This window comes from Salmo trutta, unplaced genomic scaffold, assembly GCF_901001165.1.
Source record: "Salmo trutta unplaced genomic scaffold, fSalTru1.1, whole genome shotgun sequence".
Classification (NCBI taxonomy): domain Eukaryota; kingdom Metazoa; phylum Chordata; class Actinopteri; order Salmoniformes; family Salmonidae; genus Salmo; species Salmo trutta.
The window spans coordinates 121,025-147,231 of NW_021822962.1; the positions used below are offsets into that span (position 1 = coordinate 121,025).

Below are 26,207 nucleotides of genomic sequence, written 5' to 3' on the forward strand. Positions count from 1 at the left end.
TACTTTTGACCAGAGCTCTGGGGGTAGTATTGACCTAATTTAGTCAGGAAGGAGATGATGAGCTCACAGAGAGAGAGCTTATCAACTGAAGAGAGAGAGAGAGCTTATCAACTGAAGAGAGAGAGAGAGCTTATCAACTGAAGAAAGAGAGAGAGCGAGCGTATCAACTGAAGAGAGAGAGAGAGCTTATCAACTGAAGAAAGAGAGAGAGAGTTTATCAACTGAAGAGAGAGAGAGAGCTTATCAACTGAAGAAAGAGAGAGAGAGCTTATCAACTGAAGAGAGAGAGAGAGCTTATCAACTGAAGAGAGAGGGAGCTTATCAACTGAAGAGAGAGGGAGCTTATCAACTGAAGAGAGAGAGAGCGAGCTTATCAACTGAAGAGAGAGAGAGAGCTTATCAACTGAAGAGAGAGGGAGCTTATCAACTGAAGAGAGAGAGAGCTTATCAACTGAAGAAAGAGAGAGAGAGCTTATCAACTGAAGAGAGAGAGAGAGCTTATCAACTGAAGAGAAAGAGAGCTTATCAACTCAAGAGAGAGAGAGCTTATCAACTCAAGAGAGAGAGAGCTTATCAACTCAAGAGAGAGAGAGAGAGCTTATCAACTGAAGAGAGAGAGAGCGAGCTTATCAACTGAAGAAAGAGAGAGAGAGCTTATCAACTGAAGAGAGAGCGAGCTTATCAACTGAAGAGAGAGAGAGCGAGCTTATCAACTGAAGAGAGAGAGAGCTTATCAACTGAAGAAAGAGAGAGAGAGCTTATCAACTGAAGAGAGAGAGAGAGCTTATCAACTGAAGAGAAAGAGAGCTTATCAACTCAAGAGAGAGAGAGCTTATCAACTGAAGAGAGAGAGAGAGCTTATCAACTGAAGAGAGAGAGAGAGCTTATCAACTGAAGAGAGAGAGAACTTATCAACTCAAGAGAGAGAGAGCTTATCAACTGAAGAGAGAGAGAGACAGAGAGAGCTTATCAACTGAAGAGAGAGAGAGCTTATCAAATGGAGAGAGAGAGAGAGAGAGCTTATCAACTGAAGAGAGAGAGAGAGCTTATCAACTGAAGAGAGAGAGAACTTATCAACTCGAGAGAGAGAACTTATCAACTGAGAGAGAGAGAGCTTATCAACTGAAGAGAGAGAGAGAGAGCTTATCAACTGAAGAGAGAGAGAGAGAGCTTATCAACTGAAGAGAGAGAGAGAGAGCTTATCAACTGAAGAGAGAGAGAACTTATCAACTGAAGAGAGAGAGAGCTTATCAACTGAAGAGAGAGAGAGCTTATCAACTGAAGAGAGAGAGAGAGAGCTTATCAACTGAAGAGAGAGAGAGAGAGCTTATCAAATGGAGAGAGAGAGAGAGAGCTTATCAACTGAAGAGAGAGAGAGAGAGCTTATCAACTGAAGAGAGAGAACTTATCAACTGAAGAGAGAGAGAGCTTATCAACTGAAGAGAGAGAGAGAGCTTATCAACTGAAGAGAGAGAGAGAGCTTATCAACTGAAGAGAGAGAGCTTATCACCTGAAAAGAGAGAGAGAGCTTATCAGCTGAAGAGAGAGAGAGCTTATCAACTGAAGAGAGAGAGAGCGAGCTTATCAACTGAAGAGAGAGAGATCTTATCAAATGGAGAGAGAGAGAGAGCGAGAGAGTAAGCTTATAAACTGAAGAGAGAGAGAGCTTATCAACTGAAGAGAGAGAGAGCTTATCAAATGGAGAGAGAGAGAGAGAGCGTATCAACTGAAGAGAGAGAGAGAGCTTATCAACTGAAGAGAGAGCTTATCAACTGAAGAGAGAGAGAGCTTATCAAATGGAGAGAGAGAGAGAGCTTATCAACTGAAGAGAGAGAGAGAGCTTATCAACTGAAGAGAGAGAACTTATCAACTGAAGAGAGAGAGCTTATCAACTGAAGAGAGAGAGAGCTTATCAACTGAAGAGAGAGAGAGAGCTTATCAACTGAAGAGAGAGAGAGAGAGAGCTTATCAACTGAAGAGAGAGCTTATCAACTGAAGAGAGAGAGTGAGCTTATCAACTGAAGAGAGAGCTTATCAACTGAAGAGAGAGAGAGTGAGCTTATCAACTGAAGAGAGAGAGAGAGCTTATCAACTGAAGAGAGAGAGAGAGCTTATCAACTGAAGAGAGAGAGCTTATCACCTGAAAAGAGAGAGAGAGCTTATCAGCTGAAGAGAGAGAGAGCTTATCAACTGAAGAGAGAGAGAGCGAGCTTATCAACTGAAGAGAGAGAGATCTTATCAAATGGAGAGAGAGAGAGATAGAGAGAGTAAGCTTATAAACTGAAGAGAGAGAGAGCTTATCAACTGAAGAGAGAGAGAGCTTATCAAATGGAGAGAGAGAGAGAGAGCTTATCAACTGAAGAGAGAGAGAGAGCTTATCAACTGAAGAGAGAGCTTATCAACTGAAGAGAGAGAGAGCTTATCAAATGGAGAGAGAGAGAGAGAGCTTATCAACTGAAGAGAGAGAGAGAGCTTATCAACTGAAGAGAGAGAACTTATCAACTGAAGAGAGAGAGCTTATCAACTGAAGAGAGAGAGAGCTTATCAACTGAAGAGAGAGAGAGAGCTTATCAACTGAAGAGAGAGAGAGAGAGAGCTTATCAACTGAAGAGAGAGCTTATCAACTGAAGAGAGAGAGTGAGCTTATCAACTGAAGAGAGAGCTTATCAACTGAAGAGAGAGAGAGTGAGCTTATCAACTGAAGAGAGAGAGCTTATCAACTGAAGAGAGAGAGAGAGCTTGTCAACTGAAGAGAGAGAGAGAGCTTATCAACTGAAGAGAGAGAGAGCTTATCAACTGAAGACAGAGAGAGAGCTTATCAACTGAAGAGAGAGAGAGAGCTTATCAACTGAAGAGAGAGAGAGAGAGCGAGCTTATCAACTGAAGAGAGAGAGCTTATCAACTGAAGAGAGAGAGAGAGCTTGTCAACTGAAGAGAGAGAGAGAGAGCTTATCAACTGAAGAAAGAGAGAGAGAGTTTATCAACTGAAGAGAGAGAGAGCTTATCAACTGAAGAAAGAGAGAGAGAGCTTATCAGCTGAAGAGAGAGAGAGAGCTTATCAACTGAAGAGAGAGGGAGCTTATCAACTGAAGAGAGAGAGAGCTTATCAACTGAAGAAAGAGAGAGAGAGCTTATCAACTGAAGAGAGAGAGAGAGCTTATCAACTGGAGAGAGAGAGCTTATCAACTGAAGAAAGAGAGAGAGAGCTTATCAACTGAAGAGAGAGAGAGAGCTTATCAACTGAAGAGAAAGAGAGCTTATCAACTCAAGAGAGAGAGAGCTTATCAACTGAAGAGAGAGAGAGCGAGCTTATCAACTGAAGAAAGAGAGAGAGAGCTTGTCAACTGAAGAAAGAGAGAGAGAGCTTATCAACTGAAGAGAGAGAGGGAGCTTATCAACTGGAGAGAGAGAGCTTATCAACTGAAGAAAGAGAGAGAGAGCTTATCAACTGAAGAGAGAGAGAGAGCTTATCAACTGAACGAGAAAGAGAGCTTATCAACTCAAGAGAGAGAGAGCTTATCAACTGAAGAGAGAGAGAGCGAGCTTATCAACTGAAGAAAGAGAGAGAGAGCTTATCAACTGAAGAGAGAGCGAGCTTATCAACTGAAGAGAGAGAGAGCGAGCTTATCAACTGAAGAGAGAGAGAGCTTATCAAATGAAGAGAGAGAGAGCTTATCAACTGAAGAGAGAGAGAGAGCTTATCAACTGAAGAGAAAGAGAGCTTATCAACTCAAGAGAGAGAGAGCTTATCAACTGAAGAGAGAGAGAGAGAGAGAGCTTATCAACTGAAGAGAGAGAGAGAGCTTATCAACTGAAGAGAGAGAGAGAGCTTATCAACTGAAGAGAAAGAGAGCTTATCAACTCAAGAGAGAGAGAGCTTATCAACTGAAGAGAGAGAGAGCGAGCTTATCAACTGAAGAAAGAGAGAGAGAGCTTATCAACTGAAGAGAGAGCGAGCTTATCAACTGAAGAGAGAGAGAGCGAGCTTATCAACTGAAGAGAGAGAGAGCTTATCAAATGAAGAGAGAGAGAGCTTATCAACTGAAGAGAGAGAGAGAGAGCTTATCAACTGAAGAGAAAGAGAGCTTATCAACTCAAGAGAGAGAGAGCTTATCAACTGAAGAGAGAGAGAGAGAGCTTATCAACTGAAGAGAGAGAGAGAGCTTATCAACTGAAGAGAGAGAGAACTTATCAACTCAAGAGAGAGAGAGCTTATCAACTGAAGAGAGAGGGAGACAGAGAGAGCTTATCAACTGAAGAGAGAGAGAGCTTATCAAATGGAGAGAGAGAGAACTTATCAACTCAAGAGAGAGATAACTTTTCAACTGAAGAGAGAGAGAGCTTATCAACTGAAGTGAGAGAGAGAGAGCTTATCAACTGAAGAGAGAGAGAGAGAGCTTATCAACTGAAGAGAGAGAGAGAGAGCTTATCAACTGAAGAGAGAGAGAACTTATCAACTCAAGAGAGAGAGAACTTTTCAACTGAAGAGAGAGAGAGCTTATCAACTGAAGTGAGAGAGAGAGAGCTTATCAACTGAAGAGAGAGAGCTTATCACCTGAAAAGAGAGAGAGCTTATCAGCTGAAGAGAGAGAGAGCTTATCAACTGAAGAGAGAGAGAGCGAGCTTATCAACTGAAGAGAGAGAGATCTTATCAAATGGAGAGAGAGAGAGAGAGAGTAAGCTTATAAACTGAAGAGAGAGAGAGAGCTTATCAACTGAAGAGAGAGAGAGCTTATCAAATGGAGAGAGAGAGAGAGAGCTTATCAACTGAAGAGAGAGAGAGAGCTTATCAACTGAAGAGAGAGCTTATCAACTGAAGAGAGAGAGAGCTTATCAAATGGAGAGAGAGAGAGAGAGAGAGCTTATCAACTGAAGAGAGAGAGAGAGCTTATCAACTGAAGAGAGAGAACTTATCAACTGAAGAGAGAGAGCTTATCAACTGAAGAGAGAGAGAGCTTATCAACTGAAGAGAGAGAGTGAGCTTATCAACTGAAGAGAGAGCTTATCAACTGAAGAGAGAGAGAGTGAGCTTATCAACTGAAGAGAGAGAGAGAGAGAGCTTATCAACTGAAGAGAGAGAGAGCTTATCAACTGAAGAGAGAGAGAGAGCTTATCAACTGAAGAGAGAGAGAGAGCGAGCTTATCAACTGAAGAGAGAGAGCTTATCAACTGAAGAGAGAGAGAGAGCTTGTCAACTGAAGAGAGAGAGAGAGCTTATCAACTGAAGAGAGAGAGAGCTTATCAACTGAAGAGAGAGAGAGAGCTTATCAACTGAAGAGAGAGAGAGAGCTTATCAACTGAAGAGAGAGAGAGCTTATCAACTGAAGGCAGGGATATTCTAATTACTTCCATTTATTGGCTCAATGAATCAATTGGATATTTGTAACCGGGTAATATTGATATCTGTCTCATCTTTTCTTAACTGATTCCCAAATGACACCTTATTCCCTATTCAGTGCACTAGTTTACTACCAGGGCCCATAGAATGTAAATGTAAAAATGTCTCTTCTCTCCCTTGCCAGACCACGGCTGCAGGCTCAAAGGAAGTTTGCCCAGTCTCAGCCCAGCTCCCCCAGTGCCACGCCGGTCAAGCTGTCTGAGACCCTCTTGCCCCCCAGCCCCACCTCTCCCCTCAGCGACCTCACCAGACGCAAGCCCAAGACCGAGGACTTCCTCACCTTCCTCTGTTTACGAGGTGAGTGGCCTGCAACCTTTAGTGTTTATGGAACTTTGACTTATCCAGGAAGTTCCATAGAGGTCAGAATACCTCTTTTACAAGGGAGACCTACCACAATATAAAGGGCTTCTGTATCGCGGCTCAGACTAAGACCCAGATACAGGAGACGGATAGTACGAGTCTCAGAGTTTATTATAGAACAAGGAGCAGGGGAAATGTAAGTCAAGACAGGCAAGAGTCCTAATCCAAATCAGAGTCAGACAGGTACAGGACAACAGGCAGGATCAGGGTCAGGACAGGTACAGGACAACAGGCAGGATCAGGGTCAGGACAGGTACAGGACAACAGGCAGGATCAGGGTCAGGACAGGTACAGGACAACAGGCAGGATCAGGGTCAGGACAGGTACAGGACAACAGGCATGATCAGGGCCAGGACAGGTACAGGACAACAGGCAGGATCAGGGTCAGGACAGGTACAGGACAACAGGTAGGATCAGGGTCAGGACAGGTACAGGACAACAGGCAGGATCAGGGTCAGGACAGGTACAGGACAACAGGCAGGATCAGGGTCAGGACAGGCAGAAATGGCAGAACTGTGTGTGTGTGTGTGTGTGTGTGTGTGTGTGTGTGTGTGTGTGTGTGTGTGTGTGTGTGTGTGTGTGTGTGTGTGTGAGTGTGTTCCCTCATGTACTGCTGTGACGTGGATGATACACGTGTTCAACAGTTTTAGTTGTGGGCTGACTTGGCAACCTGTCGTGTAAGCTTATTGGTCGAATGCGGAACACATGAGCTCACGAGAAAGTAATGCTTCAATGTCATAGGCTAACGCAGTAAGTAGTGCACTATGTAGGGAATAGGGTGCCACTAGGGACACAGTTCTGGTTTTATGATGGTGTTCCCTTTAAGTGGCCTGTAACTGGGCTTAGTATTTAGAGTGTCTGGCCTGGCTCCAGTCCCAGGGTGGATCTGAATTACAGTCCATTATACTGTGGGTTGGCTTCCTCCTAACCTCAACCTCAAACACAAATCTGTTTTCCCCCTGAAACAGTTAGTGACAGCTTCAGGTTCCAGACAGCCCTGAATATGTCTCAGTGGCTTATCTCATTCATCTAGTGATGAAGGGGTTGGAATAGCCAGTCAAACTAGACAAACACTGAAACTTACATACCAAATCAGAGAATACATTCAAATCAACAACACATCATCCATCCATACATCAACTACACATCATCCGTCCATACATCAACCACACATCATCCGTCCATACATTATCCACACATCATCCATCCATACATCAACCACACATCATCCATCCATACATCAACCACACATCATCCGTCCATACATTATCCATCTATACATCAACAACACATCATCCATCCATACATCAACCACACATCATCCATCCATACATCAACAACACATCATCCATCCATACATCAACCACACATCATCCGTCCATACATTATCCATCTATACATCAACAACACATCATCCATCCATACATCAACCACACATCATCCATCCATACATCAACAACACATCATCCATCCATACATCAACCACACATCATCCATCCATACATCAACCACACATCATCCGTCCATACATTATCCATCTATACATCAACAACACATCATCCATCCATACATCAACCACACATCATCCGTCCATACATCAACAACACATCATCCATCCATACATCAATCTCACAGTTCATCACTGCTTTGCCAGTTAGGTTAAACTGGGTTAATGGCATTCAATCATAATGAAATGCTTCCTTAAAGAGTACCTTTTCTTTTCCTAGTCTCAACCCCTCAACTAACAGTAAGTCCTGTTCATTATCTGGGATGATTTAAACCATTTCCTTTATTATGCTTTATTAAGCCAGTATAGCAGTGGAGTGTCAATGGAACAGTATAGTAGTGGAGTGTCAATGGAACAGTATAGTAGTGGAGTGTCAATGGAACAGTATAGTAGTGGAGTGTCAATGGAACAGTATAGTAGTGGAGTGTCAATGGAACAGTATAGTAGTGGAGTGTCAATGGAACAGTATAGTAGTGGAGTGTCAATGGAACAGTATAGTAGTGGAGTGTCAATGGGACAGTATAGTAGTGGAGTGTCAATGGAACAGTATAGTAGTGGAGTGTCAATGGAACAGTATAGTAGTGGAGTGTCAATGGAACAGTATAGTAGTGGAGTGTCAATGGAACAGTATAGTAGTGGAGTGTCAATGGAACAGTATAGTAGTGGAGTGTCAATGGAACAGTATAGTAGTGGAGTGTCAATGGAACAGTATAGTAGTGGAGTGTCAATGGAACAGTATAGTAGTGGAGTGTCAATGGAACAGTATAGTAGTGGAGTGTCAATGGGACAGTATAGTAGTGGAGTGTCAATGGAACAGTATAGTAGTGGAGTGTCAATGGAACAGTATAGTAGTGGAGTGTCAATGGAACAGTATAGTAGTGGAGTGTCAATGGAACAGTATAGTAGTGGAGTGTCAATTGAACAGCAGCAGCACTAGCTGTTGGATGCGTCCCAAGTTGCACCTTATTCCCTATATACTACTTCTGACTAGTGCACTATATAGGGAATAGGGTGCCATTTGGGATGTAATCGTTGTGTTTTAAAGCAGTGTTTTCCAACCGACCAACTGATCTTTCACACAGACATGACTTCATATGCTCACTGGATTTCAGTCTAAAAGTCTAGCTGGAAAAAGTAGTCAGTTCTTTCATACACGATGAAAGCTCCTTTATTTACATGTATTTAACTTGGAAAGCTGCAGAAAATCCAAGAACAAGCATTTAAATGTTGAGCGTGTCAAGTCAGAATATGAATTCATCTCCATTTGATAGATGTTCAATCGAATACAGTCAGTCAAATGCATAGGCTGCATGTACAGTATTGTGTAGTGATTTTCACTAAGTCATCTGCCAAATAATACTGAACATAATCCAGGCCTGGGAAATTGTGATGTGTACAAACTGACCGTAGGAGAACATAAATGACAGAATCCTGAAGACACCAGAACTCTGTATTCGCTGTATTTTTTATTTATTTTATTTCACCTTTATTTAACTAGGCAAGTCTGTTAAGAACAAATTCTTATTTACAATGACGGCCTACCCCGGCCAAACCCGGACGATGCTGTGCGCCACCCTGTGGGACTCCCAGTCCCAGGCTGGATGTGATGCAGCCTGGATGCATAGTCTATAGTCGGACATATATATGATTTATCCCCCAGTGTACTCTACTTTCACATCATTGTTGTGAGGAAGAAAATAATACGTCTCTTTATTTATTGACCTATAATACTAGCTGTCATGAACAACAGAGAGCTATGGCATCCCGTCATCCTGCACATTGCGCCACCATGAGCAAATAAGCAAATCTCTCTTGTGCAGAAAGAGCATCTTCACACTTGTATAGTCACAGTACACTGTGTAACAAACCCTGCTGTGTATTCATGGAGACAGCAAGCCTGTTATCAGACATCTCTAGGCAGCCAGGAAACAGCAGGCCTGTTAGAGGAGCTCTCCTGAGACAGACTGACAGACAGACTGCTGCTGTAAACAAATCAGCCTCTCTCCCTCTGAGCCCTGGTGAATTAGTGTACCTGACTGACTGACTGGCTGGCTGGCTGACTGGCTGACCGGCTGACCATGCGGGCTGGTGGACTGAATGGCTGACTGGCTGACTGACTGGCGGACTGACTGGCGGACTGAATGGCTAGCTGGCTGGCTGACCTACTGGATGACTGGGTGGCTAGCTGGCTGGCTGACTAACTGACTGATTGACAAACCCGTTATGTTATAGACCCCTGCTGGGTTGTTAAGCCTCTGTTGACAGAAAACCAAAGCTCTTCCACAGAGCAGTTAAGAACAAGACATACTATAAGGAATGACAGCCGTGTGCGATAGATCACCTGCTGGGTGTCGACAAACGGTGGGGATTCAACATGTACAATCATCAGGAAATGAACAGAAAATGACTAAACATCCCTTATGTATGTCACATTTTCCATTCTGCGCTTTTGGTCCATCTGAATCTAACACTAGTTTACTCTACATTTAACCTCACTCCCCAGGGCACCACCAAGGTTAGTTACATCTAGCACAACACTATTGTAGACCAGGTGCATGAAACACACCACTGTTGTAGACCAGGAAGTGAATGAATGAGTCCTGCTGTACTTTACCATTGGTAAATAATGTGTGTTTATTTGCATTATTGGAGTAATAATGTGTTTCCTGGAACACTATATACTAATTTATTATAGAGGAAAAGGGAAGAAAACCACCAGCTTTATTAGCAGCTGTTTCTATCCTTGCCTCTATATTACATAAATATTTTCCAGAGTGGCATCCCAAATGGCACCCTATTCCCTATGTAGTGCACTACTTTTCACCAGAGCCTTATGGGCCCTGTTCAAAAGTAGTGCACTATAAAGGAAATTGGGTGCCATTTGGGACGTAGACAGAAAACAAGCCTAAAGGCCTGTAGAATATAGTAGCCTTTCCTGTGGCAGGGAGACGGAGAACCCAGTCAACCGGCTAATAAATCACTTACAGTCAGTGGCCCACACAACGTTACACTACAATACCAACCAGCTCACAGTACACTACAATACCAACCAGCTCACAGTATACTACATACCAACCAGCTCACAGTACACTACAATACCAACCAGCTCACAGTACACTACAATACCAACCAACTCACAGTACACTACAATACCAACCAGCTCACAGTATACTACATACCAACCAGCTCACAGTACACTACAATACCAACCAGCTCACAGTACACTACAATACCAACCAGCTCACAGTACACTACAATACCAACCAGCTCACAGTATACTACAATACCAACCAACTCACAGTACACTACAATACCAACCAGCTCACAGTATACTACAATACCAACCAACTCACAGTACACTACAATACCAACCAGCTCACAGTACACTACAATACCAACCAACTCACAGTACACTACAATACCAACCAGCTCACAGTATACTACAATACCAACCAACTCACAGTACACTACAATACCAACCAGCTCACAGTACACTACAATACCAACCAGCTCACAGTACACTACAATACCAACCAGCTCACACTCACAGTACACTACAATACCAACCAGCTCACAGTACACTACAATACCAACCAGCTCACAGTATACTACAATACCAACCAGCTCACAGTACACTACAATACCAACCAGCTCACAGTACACTACATACCAACCAGCTCACAGTACACTACAATACCAACCAGCTCACAGTACACTACAATACCAACCAGCTCACAGTACACTACAATACCAACCAGCTCACACTCACAGTACACTACAATACCAACCAGCTCACAGTACACTACAATACCAACCAGCTCACAGTATACTACAATACCAACCAGCTCACAGTACACTACAATACCAACCAGCTCACAGTACACTACAATACCAACCAGCTCAGAGTACACTACAATACCAACCAGCTCACAGTATACTACATACCAACCAGCTCACAGTACACTACAATACCAACCAGCTCACAGTACACTACAATACCAACCAGCTCACAGTACACTACAATACCAACCAGCTCACAGTACACTACATACCAACCAGCTCACAGTGCACTACAATACCAACCAGCTCACAGTACACTACAATACCAACCAACTCACAGTACACTACAATACCAACCAGCTCACAGTACACTACAATACCAACCAGCTCACACTCACAGTACACTACAATACCAACCAGCTCACAGTACACTACAATACCAACCAGCTCACAGTACACTACATACCAACCAGTTCACAGTACACTACAATACCAACCAGCTCACAGTACACTACATACCAACCAGCTCACAGTACACTACAATACCAACCAACTCACAGTACACTACAATACCAACCAGCTCACAGTACACTACAATACCAACCAGCTCACAGTACACTACAATACCAACCAGCTCACACTCACAGTACACTACAATACCAACCAGCTCACAGTACACTACAATACCAACCAGCTCACAGTATACTACAATACCAACCAGCTCACAGTACACTACAATACCAACCAGCTCACAGTACACTACAATACCAACGAGCTCACAGTGCACTACAATACCAACCAGCTCACAGTGCACTACAATACCAACCAACTCACGGTACACTACAATACCAACCAGCTCACAGTACACTACAATACCAACCAGCTCACAGTACACTACAATACCAACCAGCTCACAGTGCACTACAATACCAACCAGTTCACAGTGCACTACAATACCAACCAGCTCACAGTACACTACAATACCAACCAGCTCACAGTACACTACAATACCAACCAGCTCACAGTACACTACAATACCAACCAGCTCACAGTACACTACAATACCAACCAGCTCACAGTACACTACAATACCAACCAGCTCACAGTACACTACAATACCAACCAGCTCACAGTACACTACAATACCAACCAGCTCACAGTATACTACAATACCAACCAGCTCACAGTACACTACAATACCAACCAGCTCACAGTACACTACAATACCAACCAGCTCACAGTGCACTACAATACCAACCAGTTCACAGTACACTACAATACCAACCAGCTCACAGTGCACTACAATACCAACCAGCTCACAGTACACTACAATACCAACCAGCTCACAGTACACTACAATACCAACCAGCTCACAGTATACTACAATACCAACCAGCTCACAGTACACTACAATACCAACCAGCTCACAGTATACTACAATACCAACCAGCTCACAGTACACTACAATACCAACCAGCTCACAGTACACTACAATACCAACCAGCTCACAGTGCACTACAATACCAACCAGCTCACAGTACACTACAATACCAACCAGCTAACAGTGCACTACAATACCAACCAGCTCACAGTGCACTACAATACCAACCAGCTCACAGTACACTACAGTACCAACCAGCTCACAGTACACTACAATACCAACCAGCTCACAGTACACTACAATACCAACCAGCTCACAGTACACTACAATACCAACCAGCTCACAGTACACTACAATACCAACCAGCTCACAGTACACTACAATACCAACCAGCTCACAGTATACTACAATACCAACCAGCTCACAGTATACTACAATACCAACCAGCTCACAGTATACTACAATACCAACCAGCTCACAGTGCACTACAATACCAACCAGCTCACAGTACACTACAATACCAACCAGCTCACAGTACACTACAATACCAACCAACTCACAGTACACTACAATACCAACCAGCTCACAGTACACTACAATACCAACCAGCTCACAGTACACTACAATACCAACCAGCTCACAGTACACTACAATACCAACCAGCTCACACTCACAGTGCACTACAATACCAACCAGCTCACAGTACACTACAATACCAACCAGCTCACAGTGCACTACAATACCAACCAGCTCACAGTACACTACAATACCAACCAGCTCACAGTACACTACAATACCAACCAACTCACAGTACACTACAATACCAACCAGCTCACAGTACACTACAATACCAACCAGCTCACAGTACACTACAATACCAACCAGCTCACAGTACACTACAATACCAACCAGCTCACACTCACAGTGCACTACAATACCAACCAGCTCACAGTACACTACAATACCAACCAGCTCACAGTGCACTACATACCAACCAGCTCACAGTACACTACAATACCAACCAGCTCACAGTACACTACAATACCAACCAGCTCACAGTGCACTACATACCAACCAGCTCACAGTACACTACAATACCAACCAGCTCACAGTACACTACAATACCAACCAGCTCACAGTACACTACAATACCAACCAACTCACAGTACAGTACAATACCAACCAGCTCACAGTACACTACAATACCAACCAGCTCACAGTACACTACAATACCAACCAGCTCACAGTACACTACAATACCAACCAGCTCACAGTACACTACAATACCAACCAGCTCACACTCACAGTACACTACAATACCAACCAGCTCACAGTACACTACATACCAACCAGCTCACACTAACAGTACACTACAATACCAACCAGCTCACACTCACAGTACACTACAATACCAACCAGCTCACAGTACACTACAATACCAACCAGCTCACACTCACAGTACACTACAATACCAACCAGCTCACAGTACACTACATACCAACCAGCTCACACTAACAGTACACTACAATACCAACCAGCTCACAGTACACTACAATACCAACCAGCTCACACTCACAGTACACTACAATACCAACCAGCTCACAGTACACTACATACCAACCAGCTCACACTAACAGTACACTACAATACCAACCAGCTCACATACCACCAGAAACATTAAAGACCTGCCCACCTACAGCTCAGACTAGTCTTATGTCTAGTGTCATAGTTCAACATGTAGCATTATGGAAAGCAGTACAAATGCACACTGGCATTAAAGCTCAGCGTTTTTCTCTCCCATGCAACTCTATTGTCATGATGGCCTTTCTGATTGATTATCTTGGTCTATCCCATGCAACTCTATTATCATGATTGCCTTTCTGATCGATTATCTTGGTCTAGCCCATGCAACTCAATGGAATCTTTCCCCAATGCCCGTACGCATTCACACTAGCCCAAATGCATAGCCTAACTGCAATCAATTACTAGCCCACCATGCAACTCTGCATAGCCTACTATCTCCCCAATGCACGATCACATGGCAGCCCAAGCGGCAGGCAGGCAGTGCCATGGACCCGCTGACCTTCAGAGAGGATAAATGGCCATTCATTTGCCCTTGGGCCGAGATGAGGGCTGAGTAGGCTGAACAGGCTCTCCATTGTGAGGAGGGCAATAGCCTGGGGTCTTCTCTCAGTGAGGATCATCGTCATGGTGGACTAGAGGGAGGTCGGGGGGACGGAGGGAGCTGTCTTCGTCCCAAATGGCACCCTATTCCCTACATAGTGCATTACTTTTGACAAGGGCACATACAGACTGAAGTACACTACTTTTGACCAGAGCCATATGGGTCTTGATCAAAAGTGGTGCACTATGTAGGGAATAGGGTGCCATTTGGGATGCTTCCTGTCATTAGGTTCAGCTGATGCCTCCAGGGTTGGTTGGTTAGTGTCATGGCCCAGGGGCTATTAATACAGAGTATCCTATAGACATGTGGTGTGTCCAGATGTGTTTTAATGTTATGTGCACAAGTACAGTGAAATGCCTTTCTTGCAAGCTCTAAACCCAACAATGCAGTAATCAATATCAATGTGGTACTAAAAATAACAAGGTAGAACAAAAACACAGGAGATATAAAAATAAGAAATAAAAAGAACAGGTGACTATATACAGGGTCAGTTCAGTACCATATTAACAATGTGCAGGGATACTGGAGTGATGGAGGTAGATATGTATAGGGGTAAGGTGACTATATACAGGGTCAGTTCAGTACCATATTAACAATGTACAGGGATACTGGAGTGATGGAGGTAGATATGTATAGGGGTAAGGTGACTATATACAGGGTCAGTACCATATTAACAATGTACAGGGATACTGGAGTGATGGAGGTAGATATGTATAGGGGTAATGTGACTATATACAGGGTCAGTTCAGTACCATATTAACAATGTACAGGGATACTGGAGTGATAGAGGTAGATATGTATAGGGGTAAGGTGACTATATACAGGGTCAGTTCAGTACCATATTAACAATGTACAGGGATACTGGAGTGATAGAGGTAGATATGTATAGGGGTAAGGTGACTATATACAGGGTCAGTACCATATTAACAATGTACAGGGATACTGGAGTGATAGAGGTAGATATGTATAGGGGTAAGGTGACTATATACAGGGTCAGTTCAGTACCATATTAACAATGTACAGGGATACTGGAGTGATAGAGGTAGATATGTATAGGGGTAAGGTGACTATATACAGGGTCAGTTCAGTACCATATTAACAATGTACAGGGATACTGGAGTGATGGAGGTAGATATGTATAGGGGTAAGGTGACTATATACAGGGTCAGTACCATATTAACAATGTACAGGGATACTGGAGTGATAGAGGTAGATATGTATAGGGGTAAGGTGACTATATACAGGGTCAGTTCAGTACCATATTAACAATGTACAGGGATACTGGAGTGATGGAGGTAGATATGTATAGGGGTAAGGTGACTATATACAGGGTCAGTTCAGTACCATATTAACAATGTACAGGGATACTGGAGTGATGGAGGTAGATATGTATAGGGGTAAGGTGACTATATACAGGGTCAGTTCAGTACCATATTAACAATGTGCAGGGATACTGGAGTGATAGAGGTAGATATGTATAGGGGTAAGGTGACTATATACAGGGTCAGTTCAGTACCATATTAACAATGTGCAGGGATACTGGAGTGATAGAGGTAGATATGTATAGGGGTAAGGTGACTATATACAGGGTCAGTTCAGTACCATATTAACAATGTACAGGGATACTGGAGTGATAGAGGTAGATATGTATAGGGGTAAGGTGACTATATACAGGGTCAGTTCAGTACCATATTAACAATGTACAGGGATACTGGAGTGATAGAGGTAGATATGTATAGGGGTAAGGTGACTATATACAGGGTCAGTTCAGTACCATATTAACAATGTACAGGGATACTGGAGTGATGGAGGTAGATATGTATAGGGGTAAGGTGACTATATACAGGGTCAGTACCATATTAACAATGTGCAGGGATACTGGAGTGATAGAGGTAGATATGTATAGGGGTAAGGTGACTATATACAGGGTCAGTTCAGTACCATATTAACAATGTACAGGGATACTGGAGTGATAGAGGTAGATATGTATAGGGGTAAGGTGACTATATACAGGGTCAGTTCAGTACCATATTAACAATGTGCAGGGATACTGGAGTGATAGAGGTAGATATGTATAGGGGTAAGGTGACTATATACAGGGTCAGTTCAGTACCATATTAACAATGTGCAGGGATACTGGAGTGATAGAGGTAGATATGTGTAGGGGTAAGGTGACTATATACAGGGTCAGTTCAGTACCATATTAACAATGTGCAGGGATACTGGAGTGATGGAGGTAGATATGTATAGGGGTAAGGTGACTATATACAGGGTCAGTTCAGTACCATATTAACAATGTACAGGGATACTGGAGTGATAGAGGTAGATATGTATAGGGGTAAGGTGACTATATACAGGGTCAGTTCAGTACCATATTAACAATGTACAGGGATACTGGAGTGATAGAGGTAGATATGTATAGGGGTAAGGTGACTATATACAGGGTCAGTACCATATTAACAATGTACAGGGATACTGGAGTGATGGAGGTAGATATGTATAGGGGTAAGGTGACTATATACAGGGTCAGTTCAGTACCATATTAACAATGTACAGGGATACTGGAGTGATGGAGGTAGATATGTATATGGGTAAGGTGACTATATACAGGGTCAGTACCATATTAACAATGTGCAGGGATACTGGAGTGATAGAGGTAGATATGTGTAGGGGTAAGGTGACTAGGCATCAGGATATATGATAAACAGAGTAGCAGCAGTGTAAATGATGATTGTATGTGACTGTGTGTTACGCCCGTTGTTGGAATGAGACCAAGGTGCAGCGTGGTATTGTCTTTTATTTACAATGACACCGGGAAAAACAACAAAAATACAAAAACAAACGTAAAGCTACATGCAGTGCAGAAAGCAACTACACACAAACAAGATCCCACAATCAGAGGTGGGAAAAAGGGCTGCCTAAGTATGATCCCCAATCAGAGACAACGATAAACAGCTGCCTCTGATTGGGAACCATACTAGGTCAAGAAAGAAATAGAAGCATAGATATGCCCACCCAAGTCACACCCTGACCTAACAAAATAGAGAATAAAAAATGCTCTCTAAGGTCAGGGCGTGACACTGTGTGTGTGTAGAGTCAGTATAAATGTCTGTGCATGTTGGAGTGTCAGTGTGCGGACGTGTGTAGAGTCAGTATAAATGTGTGTCACGGATCCCTCTGGGAACTTTTATTACGCACATCTGGCCCCTATTCCCACTGATTAGTACTTGTATAATGTTCCCTTTGGTTTCCATTGGGCTGTCGAGTATTGTTACAATGTCCGTTGATATGTGTGAGTACCTGAGCTGTGTGTTTTGGCTTTCGTGCCATTGTGGATTGTGCAGATGATTACGGATCTCGTCCTGTGTGGAGATGAGGAGGGAGGTGGGTAGTGTGGATGGAACTATGAGGAGGGAGGTGGGTAGTATGGATGGAGATGAGGAGGGAGGTGGGTAGTATGGATGGAACTATGAGGAGGGAGGTGGGTAGTATGGATGGAACAATGAGGAGAGAGGTGGGTAGTATGGATGGAACTATGAGGAGGGAGGTGGGTAGTATGGATGGAGATGAGGAGGGAGGTGGGTAGTATGGATGGAGATGAGGAGGGAGGTGGGTAGTATGGATGGAGATGAGGAGGGAGGTGGGTAGTATGGATGGAGATGAGGAGGGAGGTGGGTAGTATGGATGGAGATGAGGAGGGAGGTGGGTAGTATGGATGGAACTATGAGGAGGGAGGTGGGTAGTATGGATGGAGATGAGGAGGGAGGTGGGTAGTATGGATGGAGATGAGGAGGGAGGTGGGTAGTATATGGATTGGAGATGAGGAGGGAGGTGGGTAGTATGGATGGAACTATGAGGAGGGAGGTGGGTAGTGTGGATGGAGATGAGGAGGGAGGTGGGTAGTATGGATGGTACTATGAGGAGGGAGGTGGGTAGTATGGATGGAGATGAGGAGGGAGTTGGGTAGTATGGATGGAACTATGAGGAGGGAGGTGGGTAGTATGGATGGAGATGAGGAGGGAGGTGGGTAGTATGGATGGAACTATGAGGAGGGAGGTGGGTAGTATGGATGGAGATGAGGAGGGAGGTGGGTAGTATGGATGGAACTATGAGGAGGGAGGTGGGTAGTGTGGATGTAGATGAGGAGGGAGGTGGGTAGTATGGATGGAACTATGAGGAGGGAGGTGGGTAGTATGGATGGAACTATGAGGAGGGAGGTGGGTAGTATGGATGGAGATGAGGAGGGAGGTAGGTAGTATGGATGGAACTATGAGGAGGGAGGTGGGTAGTATGGATGGAACTATGAGGAGGGAGGTGGGTAGTATGGATGGAGATGAGGAGGGAGGTGGGTAGTATGGATGGAGATGAGGAGGGAGGTGGGTAGTATGGATGGAACTATGAGGAGGGAGGTGGGTAGTGTGGATGTAGATGAGGAGGGAGGTGGGTAGTATGGATGGAGATGAGGAGGGAGGTGGGTAGTATGGATGGAACTATGAGGAGGGAGGTGGGTAGTGTGGATGTAGATGAGGAGGGAGGTGGGTAGTATGGATGGAACTATGAGGAGGGAGGTGGGTAGTATGGATGGAACTATGAGGAGGGAGGTGGGTAGTGTGGATGGAGATGAGGAGGGAGGTGGGTAGTGTGGATGGAGATGAGGAGGGAGGTGGGTAGTATGGATGGAGATGAGGAGGGAGGTGGGTAGTATGGATGGAACTATGAGGAGGGAGGTGGGTAGTGTGGATGTAGATGAGGAGGGAGGTAGGTAGTATGGATGGAGATGAGGAGGGAGGTGGGTAGTATGGATGGAACTATGAGGAGGGAGGTGGGTAGTGTGGATGTAGATGAGGAGGGAGGTGGGTAGTATGGATGGAACTATGAGGAGGGAGGTGGGTAGTATGGATGGAACTATGAGGAGGGAGGTGGGTAGTATGGATGGAGATGAGGAGGGAGGTAGGTAGTATGGATGGAACTATGAGGAGGGAGGTGGGTAGTATGGATGGAACTATGAGGAGGGAGGTGGTAGTATGGATGGAGATGAGGAGGGAGGTGGGTAGTATGGATGGAGATGAGGAGGGAGGTGGGTAGTATGGATGGAACTATGAGGAGGGAGGTGGGTAGTGTGGATGTAGATGAGGAGGGAGGTGGGTAGTATGGATGGAGATGAGGAGGGAGGTGGGTAGTATGGATGGAACTATGAGGAGGGAGGTGGGTAGTGTGGATGTAGATGAGGAGGGAGGTGGGTAGTATGGATGGAACTATGAGGAGGGAGGTGGGTAGTATGGATGGAACTATGAGGAGGGAGGTGGGTAGTATGGATGGAACTATGAGGAGGGAGGTGGGTAGTATGGATGGAACTATGAGGAGGGAGGTGGGTAGGAGGTGGGTATGTATGGATGGAGATGGAGGAGGGAGGTGGGTAGTATGGATGGAACTATGAGGAGGGAGGGTGGGTAGTATGGATGGAGATGAGGAGGGAGGTGGGTAGTATGGATGGAGATGAGGAGGGAGGTGGGTAGTATGGATGGAGATGAGGAGGGAGGTGGGTAGTGTGGATGTAGATGAGGAGGGAGGTGGGTAGTATGGATGGAGATGAGGAGGGAGGTGGGTAGTATGGATGGAGATGAGGAGGGAGGTGGGTAGTATGGATGGAGATGAGGAGGGAGGTGGGTAGTATGGATGGAGATGAGGAGGGAGGTGGGTAGTATGGATGGAGATGAGGAGGGAGGTGGGTAGTATGGATGGAGATGAGGAGGGAGGTGGGTAGTATGGATGGAACTATGAGGAGGGAGGTGGGTAGTATGGATGGAACTATGAGGAGGAGGTGGGTAGTATGGATGGAAGTATGAGGAGGGAGGTGGGTAGTATGGATGGAGATGAGGAGGGAGGTGGTAGTATGGATGGAGATGAGGAGGGAGGTGGGTAGTATGGATGGAACTATGAGGGGGAGGTGGGTAGTATGGATGGAGATGAGGAGGGAGGTGGGTAGTATGGATGGAACTATGAGGAGGAGGTGGGTAGTTGTGATGGAGATGAGGAGGAGGTGGGTAGTATGGATGGAGATGAGGAGGAGGTGGGTAGTATGGATGGAGATGAGGAGGGAGGGGGTAGTGTGGGATGGAGATGAGGAGGGAGGTGGGTATTATGGATGGAGATGAGGAGGGACCCGGTGGTAGTATGGAGTGGTAGTATGGGAGGGAGTGGGTAGTATGGATGGAGTGAGGAGGAGGGGGGTAGTATGGATGGAGATGAGGAGGGAGGTGGGTAGTGTGGATGTAGATGAGGAGGGAGGTGGGTAGTATGGATGGAGATGAGGAGGGAGGTGGGTAGTATGGATGGAGATGAGGAGGGAGGTGGGTAGTATGGATGGAGATGAGTAAAGCACTCAACACACCGTGTCGGTGTGGCCGTGTGATCACCTGCTGGGTGTCGCCCAACGGTGCTGATTAATCATGTAGAATTGGAAAATAAACAGAAAATGACAGCTGATTTCCTGGTCAGAGGAAGATTGAAGCACATCTGGCATTTTCCATGGCAACAATGGCCTCAAACTTGTCATACTGCAATAAGAGCTCTTCATCATTGTGTTGAGTATCTCTACGTCAAAATGTGTTGATTCTTTTGAGTTGCTATAAATGAATGTTCTTGTTGCTACGGCTAGTGGTAATATCGGTTCAGTTGTGTGCTGCAGACTCCTTTCTAAAGGCATCTGTTTCCCTCTCTCTGTCCCTCTCTTCCTCCATGCCCATCCCTCTGTCTGTGCTCCCCCTCTCTACTCTCCTCCCTCCCATCCTCCCTCTCAGGCTCGGCTGCGTTGCCAGGCAACATGGCGTACTTTGGGAGTGCCCAGGATGATGTGGATCTGGAGGATGAAGATGATGAAGAGGAGGAGTGTGACGACAGGATGTCAGCTCACAGCCACAACTCAACTTCCTGTCCGTCCTCACAGCGGAAAAACAAAACAACGCCGGGGAAGAAGGTCTCCAATGGACATGGTACTTCTGATCTAACATGTTGTTTTGATACTCACTACTGATCTCCATGTTGTTTTGGTACACACAACTGATCTCCATGTTGTTTTGATACTCACTACTGATCTACCATGTTGTTTTGGTACCCACTACTGATCTCCATGTTGTTTTGGTACTCACTGCTGATCTCCATGTTGTTTTGGTACCCACTACTGATCTACCATGTTGTTTTGGTACACACTACTGATCTACCATGTTGTTTTGGTACTCACTGCTGATCTCCATGTTGTTTTGGTACCCACTACTGATCTACCATGTTGTTTTGGTACACACTACTGATCTCCATGTTGTTTTGGAAGTCACTACTGATCTACCATGTTGTTTTAGTACTCACTACTGATCTACCATATTGTTTTGGTACACACAACTGATCTCCATGTTGTTTTGGTACTCACTACTGATCTCCATGTTGTTTTGGTACTCACTACTGATCTACCATGATGTTTTGGTACTCACTACTGATCTACCATGTTGTTTTGGTACCCACTACTGATCTACCATGTTGTTTTGGTACCCACTACTGATCTACCATGTTGTTTTGGTACCCACTACTGATCTCCATGTTGTTTTGGTACTCACTACTGATCTACCATGTTGTTTTGGTACTCACTACTGATCTCCATGTTGTTTTGGAAGTCACTACTGATCTACCATGTTGTTTTAGTACTCACTACTGATCTACCATGTTGTTTTGGTACACACAACTGATCTCCATGTTGTTTTGGTACTCACTACTGATCTCCATGTTGTTTTGGTACTCACTACTGATCAACCATGTTGTTTTGGTACTCACTACTGATCTACTATGTTGTTTTGGTACCCACTACTGATCTACCATGTTGTTTTGGTACCCACTACTGATCTACCATGTTGTTTTGGTACCCACTACTGATCTACCATGTTGTTTTGGTACTCACTACTGATCTACCATGTTGTTTTGGTACTCACTACTGATCTACCATGTTGTTTTGGTAGTCTCTACTAATCTACCATGTTGTTTTAGTACTCATTACTGATCTACCATGTTGTTTTAGAACACACTACTGATCCACCAGGTTGTTTTGGTAGTCACTACTGATCTACCATGTTGTTTTGGTACTCACTACTGATCTACCATGTTGTTTTGGTACTCACTACTGATCTACCATGTTGTTTTGTTCACCTTCTTGTTCACTCAGTCACTCACTCAGTCACTCAGTCGTTTGCTTGGTTTGCTCACAATAACTCAGTCAGCCAGTTACGTCACTCACTCTTTCCCAGACGTCGTTCTACTCTACCTAGTAACAGAGCCTAGAGGCCCATACTGTATAATTCTCCCTCACCAATCAGAAGAAGCCTAGTGAATTACAGCTCTGTCTCCTCTCACACCATGAGTTGATGGGGAGCATCCCAAATCTATAGGGCACTACTTTTAACCAGGACCCAGGCCAAAAGTAGTGCACTACATAGAGAATAGGGTGCCATTTAGGAAGCAAACCATGTACTCAATGATCCGCGTCCACAAACAGAGCTCCATCATCCTCCCTTTACACACGCACACACACACACACACACACACACACACACACACACACACACACACACACACACACACACACACACACACACAACCTGTATGCATAGCACCAGGCGTTATTCACTTCAACTGAAGCAAAGTATACACAGTCCTCACCCAGAGCTCACCCAGGGCCATGGGTCTTAAAGGTGCAGCAGCTCTCACCCAGAGCTCACCCAGGGCCATGGGTCTTAAAGGTGCAGCAGCTCTCACCCAGGGCCATGGGTCTTAAAGGAGCAGCAGCTCTCACCCAGGGCCATGGGTCTTAAAGGTGCAGCAGCTCTCACCCAGACCTCACCCAGTGCCATGGGTCTTAAAGGAGCAGCAGCTCTCACCCAGGGCCATGGGTCTTAAAGGAGCAGCAGCTCTCACCCAGGGCTATGGGTCTTAAAGGTGCAGCAGCTCTCACCCAGAGCTCACCCAGGGCCATGGGTCTTAAAGGTGCAGCAGCTCTCACCCAGAGCTCACCCAGGGCCATGGGTCTTAAAGGTGCAGCAGCTCTCACCCAGGGCCATGGGTCTTAAAGGAGCAGCAGCTCTCACCCAGGGCCATGGGTCTTAAAGGTGCAGCAGCTCTCACCCAGACCTCACCCAGGGCCATGGGTCTTAAAGGAGCAGCAGCTCTCACCCAGGGCCATGGGTCTTAAAGGAGCAGCAGCTCTCACCCAGGGCCATGGGTCTTAAAGGTGCAGCAGCTCTCACCCAGACCTCACCCAGGGCCATGGGTCTTAAAGGAGCAGCAGCTCTCACCCAGGGCCATGGGTCTTAAAGGTGCAGCAGCTCTCACCCAGGGCCATGGGTCTTAAAGGAGCAGCAGCTCTCACCCAGACCTCACCCAGTGCCATGGGTCTTAAAGGAGCAGCAGCTCTCACCCAGACCTCACCCAGGGCCATGGGTCTTAAAGGAGCAGCAGCTCTCACCCAGGGCCATGGGTCTTAAAGGAGCAGCAGCTCTCACCCAGGGCCATGGGTCTTAAAGGAGCAGCAGCTCTCACCCAGACCTCACCCAGGGCCATGGGTCTTAAAGGAGCAGCAGCTCTCACCCAGGGCCATGGGTCTTAAAGGTGCAGCAGCTCTCACCCAGACCTCATCCAGGGCCATAGGTCTTAAAGGAGCAGCAGCTCTCACCCAGGGCCAGGGGTCTTAAAGGAGCAGCAGCTCTCACCCAGGGCCATGGGTCTTAAAGGAGCAGCAGCTCTCACCCAGACCTCACCCAGGGCCATGGGTCTTAAAGGTGCAGCAGCTCTCACCCAGGGCCATGGGTCTTAGAGGAGCAGCAACTCTCACCCAGGGCTATGGGTCTTAAAGGAGCAGCAGCTCTCACCCAGACCTCACCCAGGGCCATAGGTCTTAAAGGTGCAGCAGCTCTCACCCAGACCTCACCCAGGGCCATGGGTCTTAAAGGTGCAGCAGCTCTCACCCAGGGCCATGGGTCTTAAAGGAGCAGCAGCTCTCACCCAGGGCTATGGGTCTTAAAGGAGCAGCAGCTCTCACCCAGACCTCACCCAGGGCCATGGGTCTTAAAGGTGCAGCAGCTCTCACCCAGGGCCATGGGTCTTAAAGGAGCAGCAGCTCTCACCCAGGGCTATGGGTCTTAAAGGAGCAGCAGCTCTCACCCAGACCTCACCCAGGGCCATGGGTCTTAAAGGTGCAGCAGCTCTCACCCAGGGCCATGGGTCTTAAAGGAGCAGCAGCTCTCACCCAGACCTCACCCAGGGCCATGCATCTTAAAGGTGCAGCAATGTTTGTACAGTATACATATAGAGTTCCATATAGAACCTATGGTTGGACATATAGAGTTCCATATAGAACCTATGGTTGGACATATAGAGTTCCATATAGAACCTATGGTTGGACACATAAAGGTACATATAGAACCTATGGTTGGACTCATAGAGGTCCATATAGAACCTATGGTTGGACACATAGAGTTCCATATAGAACCTATGGTTGGACATATAGAGTTCCATATAGAACCTATGGTTGGACATATAGAGTTCCATATAGAACCTATGGTTGGACACATAAAGGTACATATAGAACCCATGGTTGGACATATAGAGTTCCATATAGAACCTATGGTTGGACACATAGAGGTACATATAGAACCTATGGTTGGACATATAGAGTTCCATATAGAACCTATGGTTGGACATATAGAGGTCCATATAGAACCTATGGTTGGACATATAGAGTTCCATATAGAACCTATGGTTGGACATATAGAGTTCCATATAGAACCCATGGTTGGACATATAGAGTTCCATATAGAACCTATGGTTGGACATATAGAGTTCCATATAGAACCTATGGTTGGACATATAGAGTTCCATATAGAACCTATGGTTGGACATATAGAGGTCCATATAGAACCTATGGTTGGACACAGAGGTCCATATAGAACCTATGGTTGGACATATAGAGTTCCATATAGAACCTATGGTTGGACATATAGAGTTCCATATAGAACCTATGGTTGGACATATAGAGTTCCATATAGAACCTATGGTTGGACATATAGAGTTCCATATAGAACCTATGGTTGGACATATAGAGTTCCATATAGAACCCATGGTTGGACATATAGAGTTCCATATAGAACCTATGGTTGGACACATAGAGTTCCATATAGAACCTATGGTTGGACATATAGAGGTCCATATAGAACCTATGGTTGGACATATAGAGTTCCATATAGAACCTATGGTTGGACATATAGAGGTCCATATAGAACCTATGGTTGGACACATAAAGGTCCATATAGAACCTATGGTTGGACACATAGAGGTCCATATAGAACCTATGGTTGGACATATAGAGGTCCATATAGAACCTATGGTTGGACACATAGAGGTCCATATAGAACCTATGGTTGGACATATAGAGGTCCATATAGAACCTATGGTTGGACACATAAAGGTCCATATAGAACCCATGGTTGGACATATAGAGGTCCATATAGAACCTATGGTTGGACATATAGAGTTCCATATAGAACCTATGGTTGGACATATA

At 45.1% G+C, this 26,207-nt stretch overlaps 1 protein-coding gene across 3 annotated transcripts in view; it reads left to right on the forward strand.

The window, feature by feature from the left end:
- The window catches only part of LOC115187722 (protein Jumonji), a 99,921-nt gene that overhangs the window by 40,842 nt on the left and 32,872 nt on the right, over window positions 1–26,207 (forward strand). For all 3 annotated transcript variants that reach the window (XM_029746718.1, XM_029746719.1, XM_029746720.1), the window contains exons 4-5: window positions 5,523–5,695; window positions 21,412–21,603. In XM_029746718.1, coding sequence (XP_029602578.1) covers window positions 5,523–5,695; window positions 21,412–21,603 — 365 coding nt within the window. The remainder of the gene's footprint in view (window positions 1–5,522; window positions 5,696–21,411; window positions 21,604–26,207) is intronic.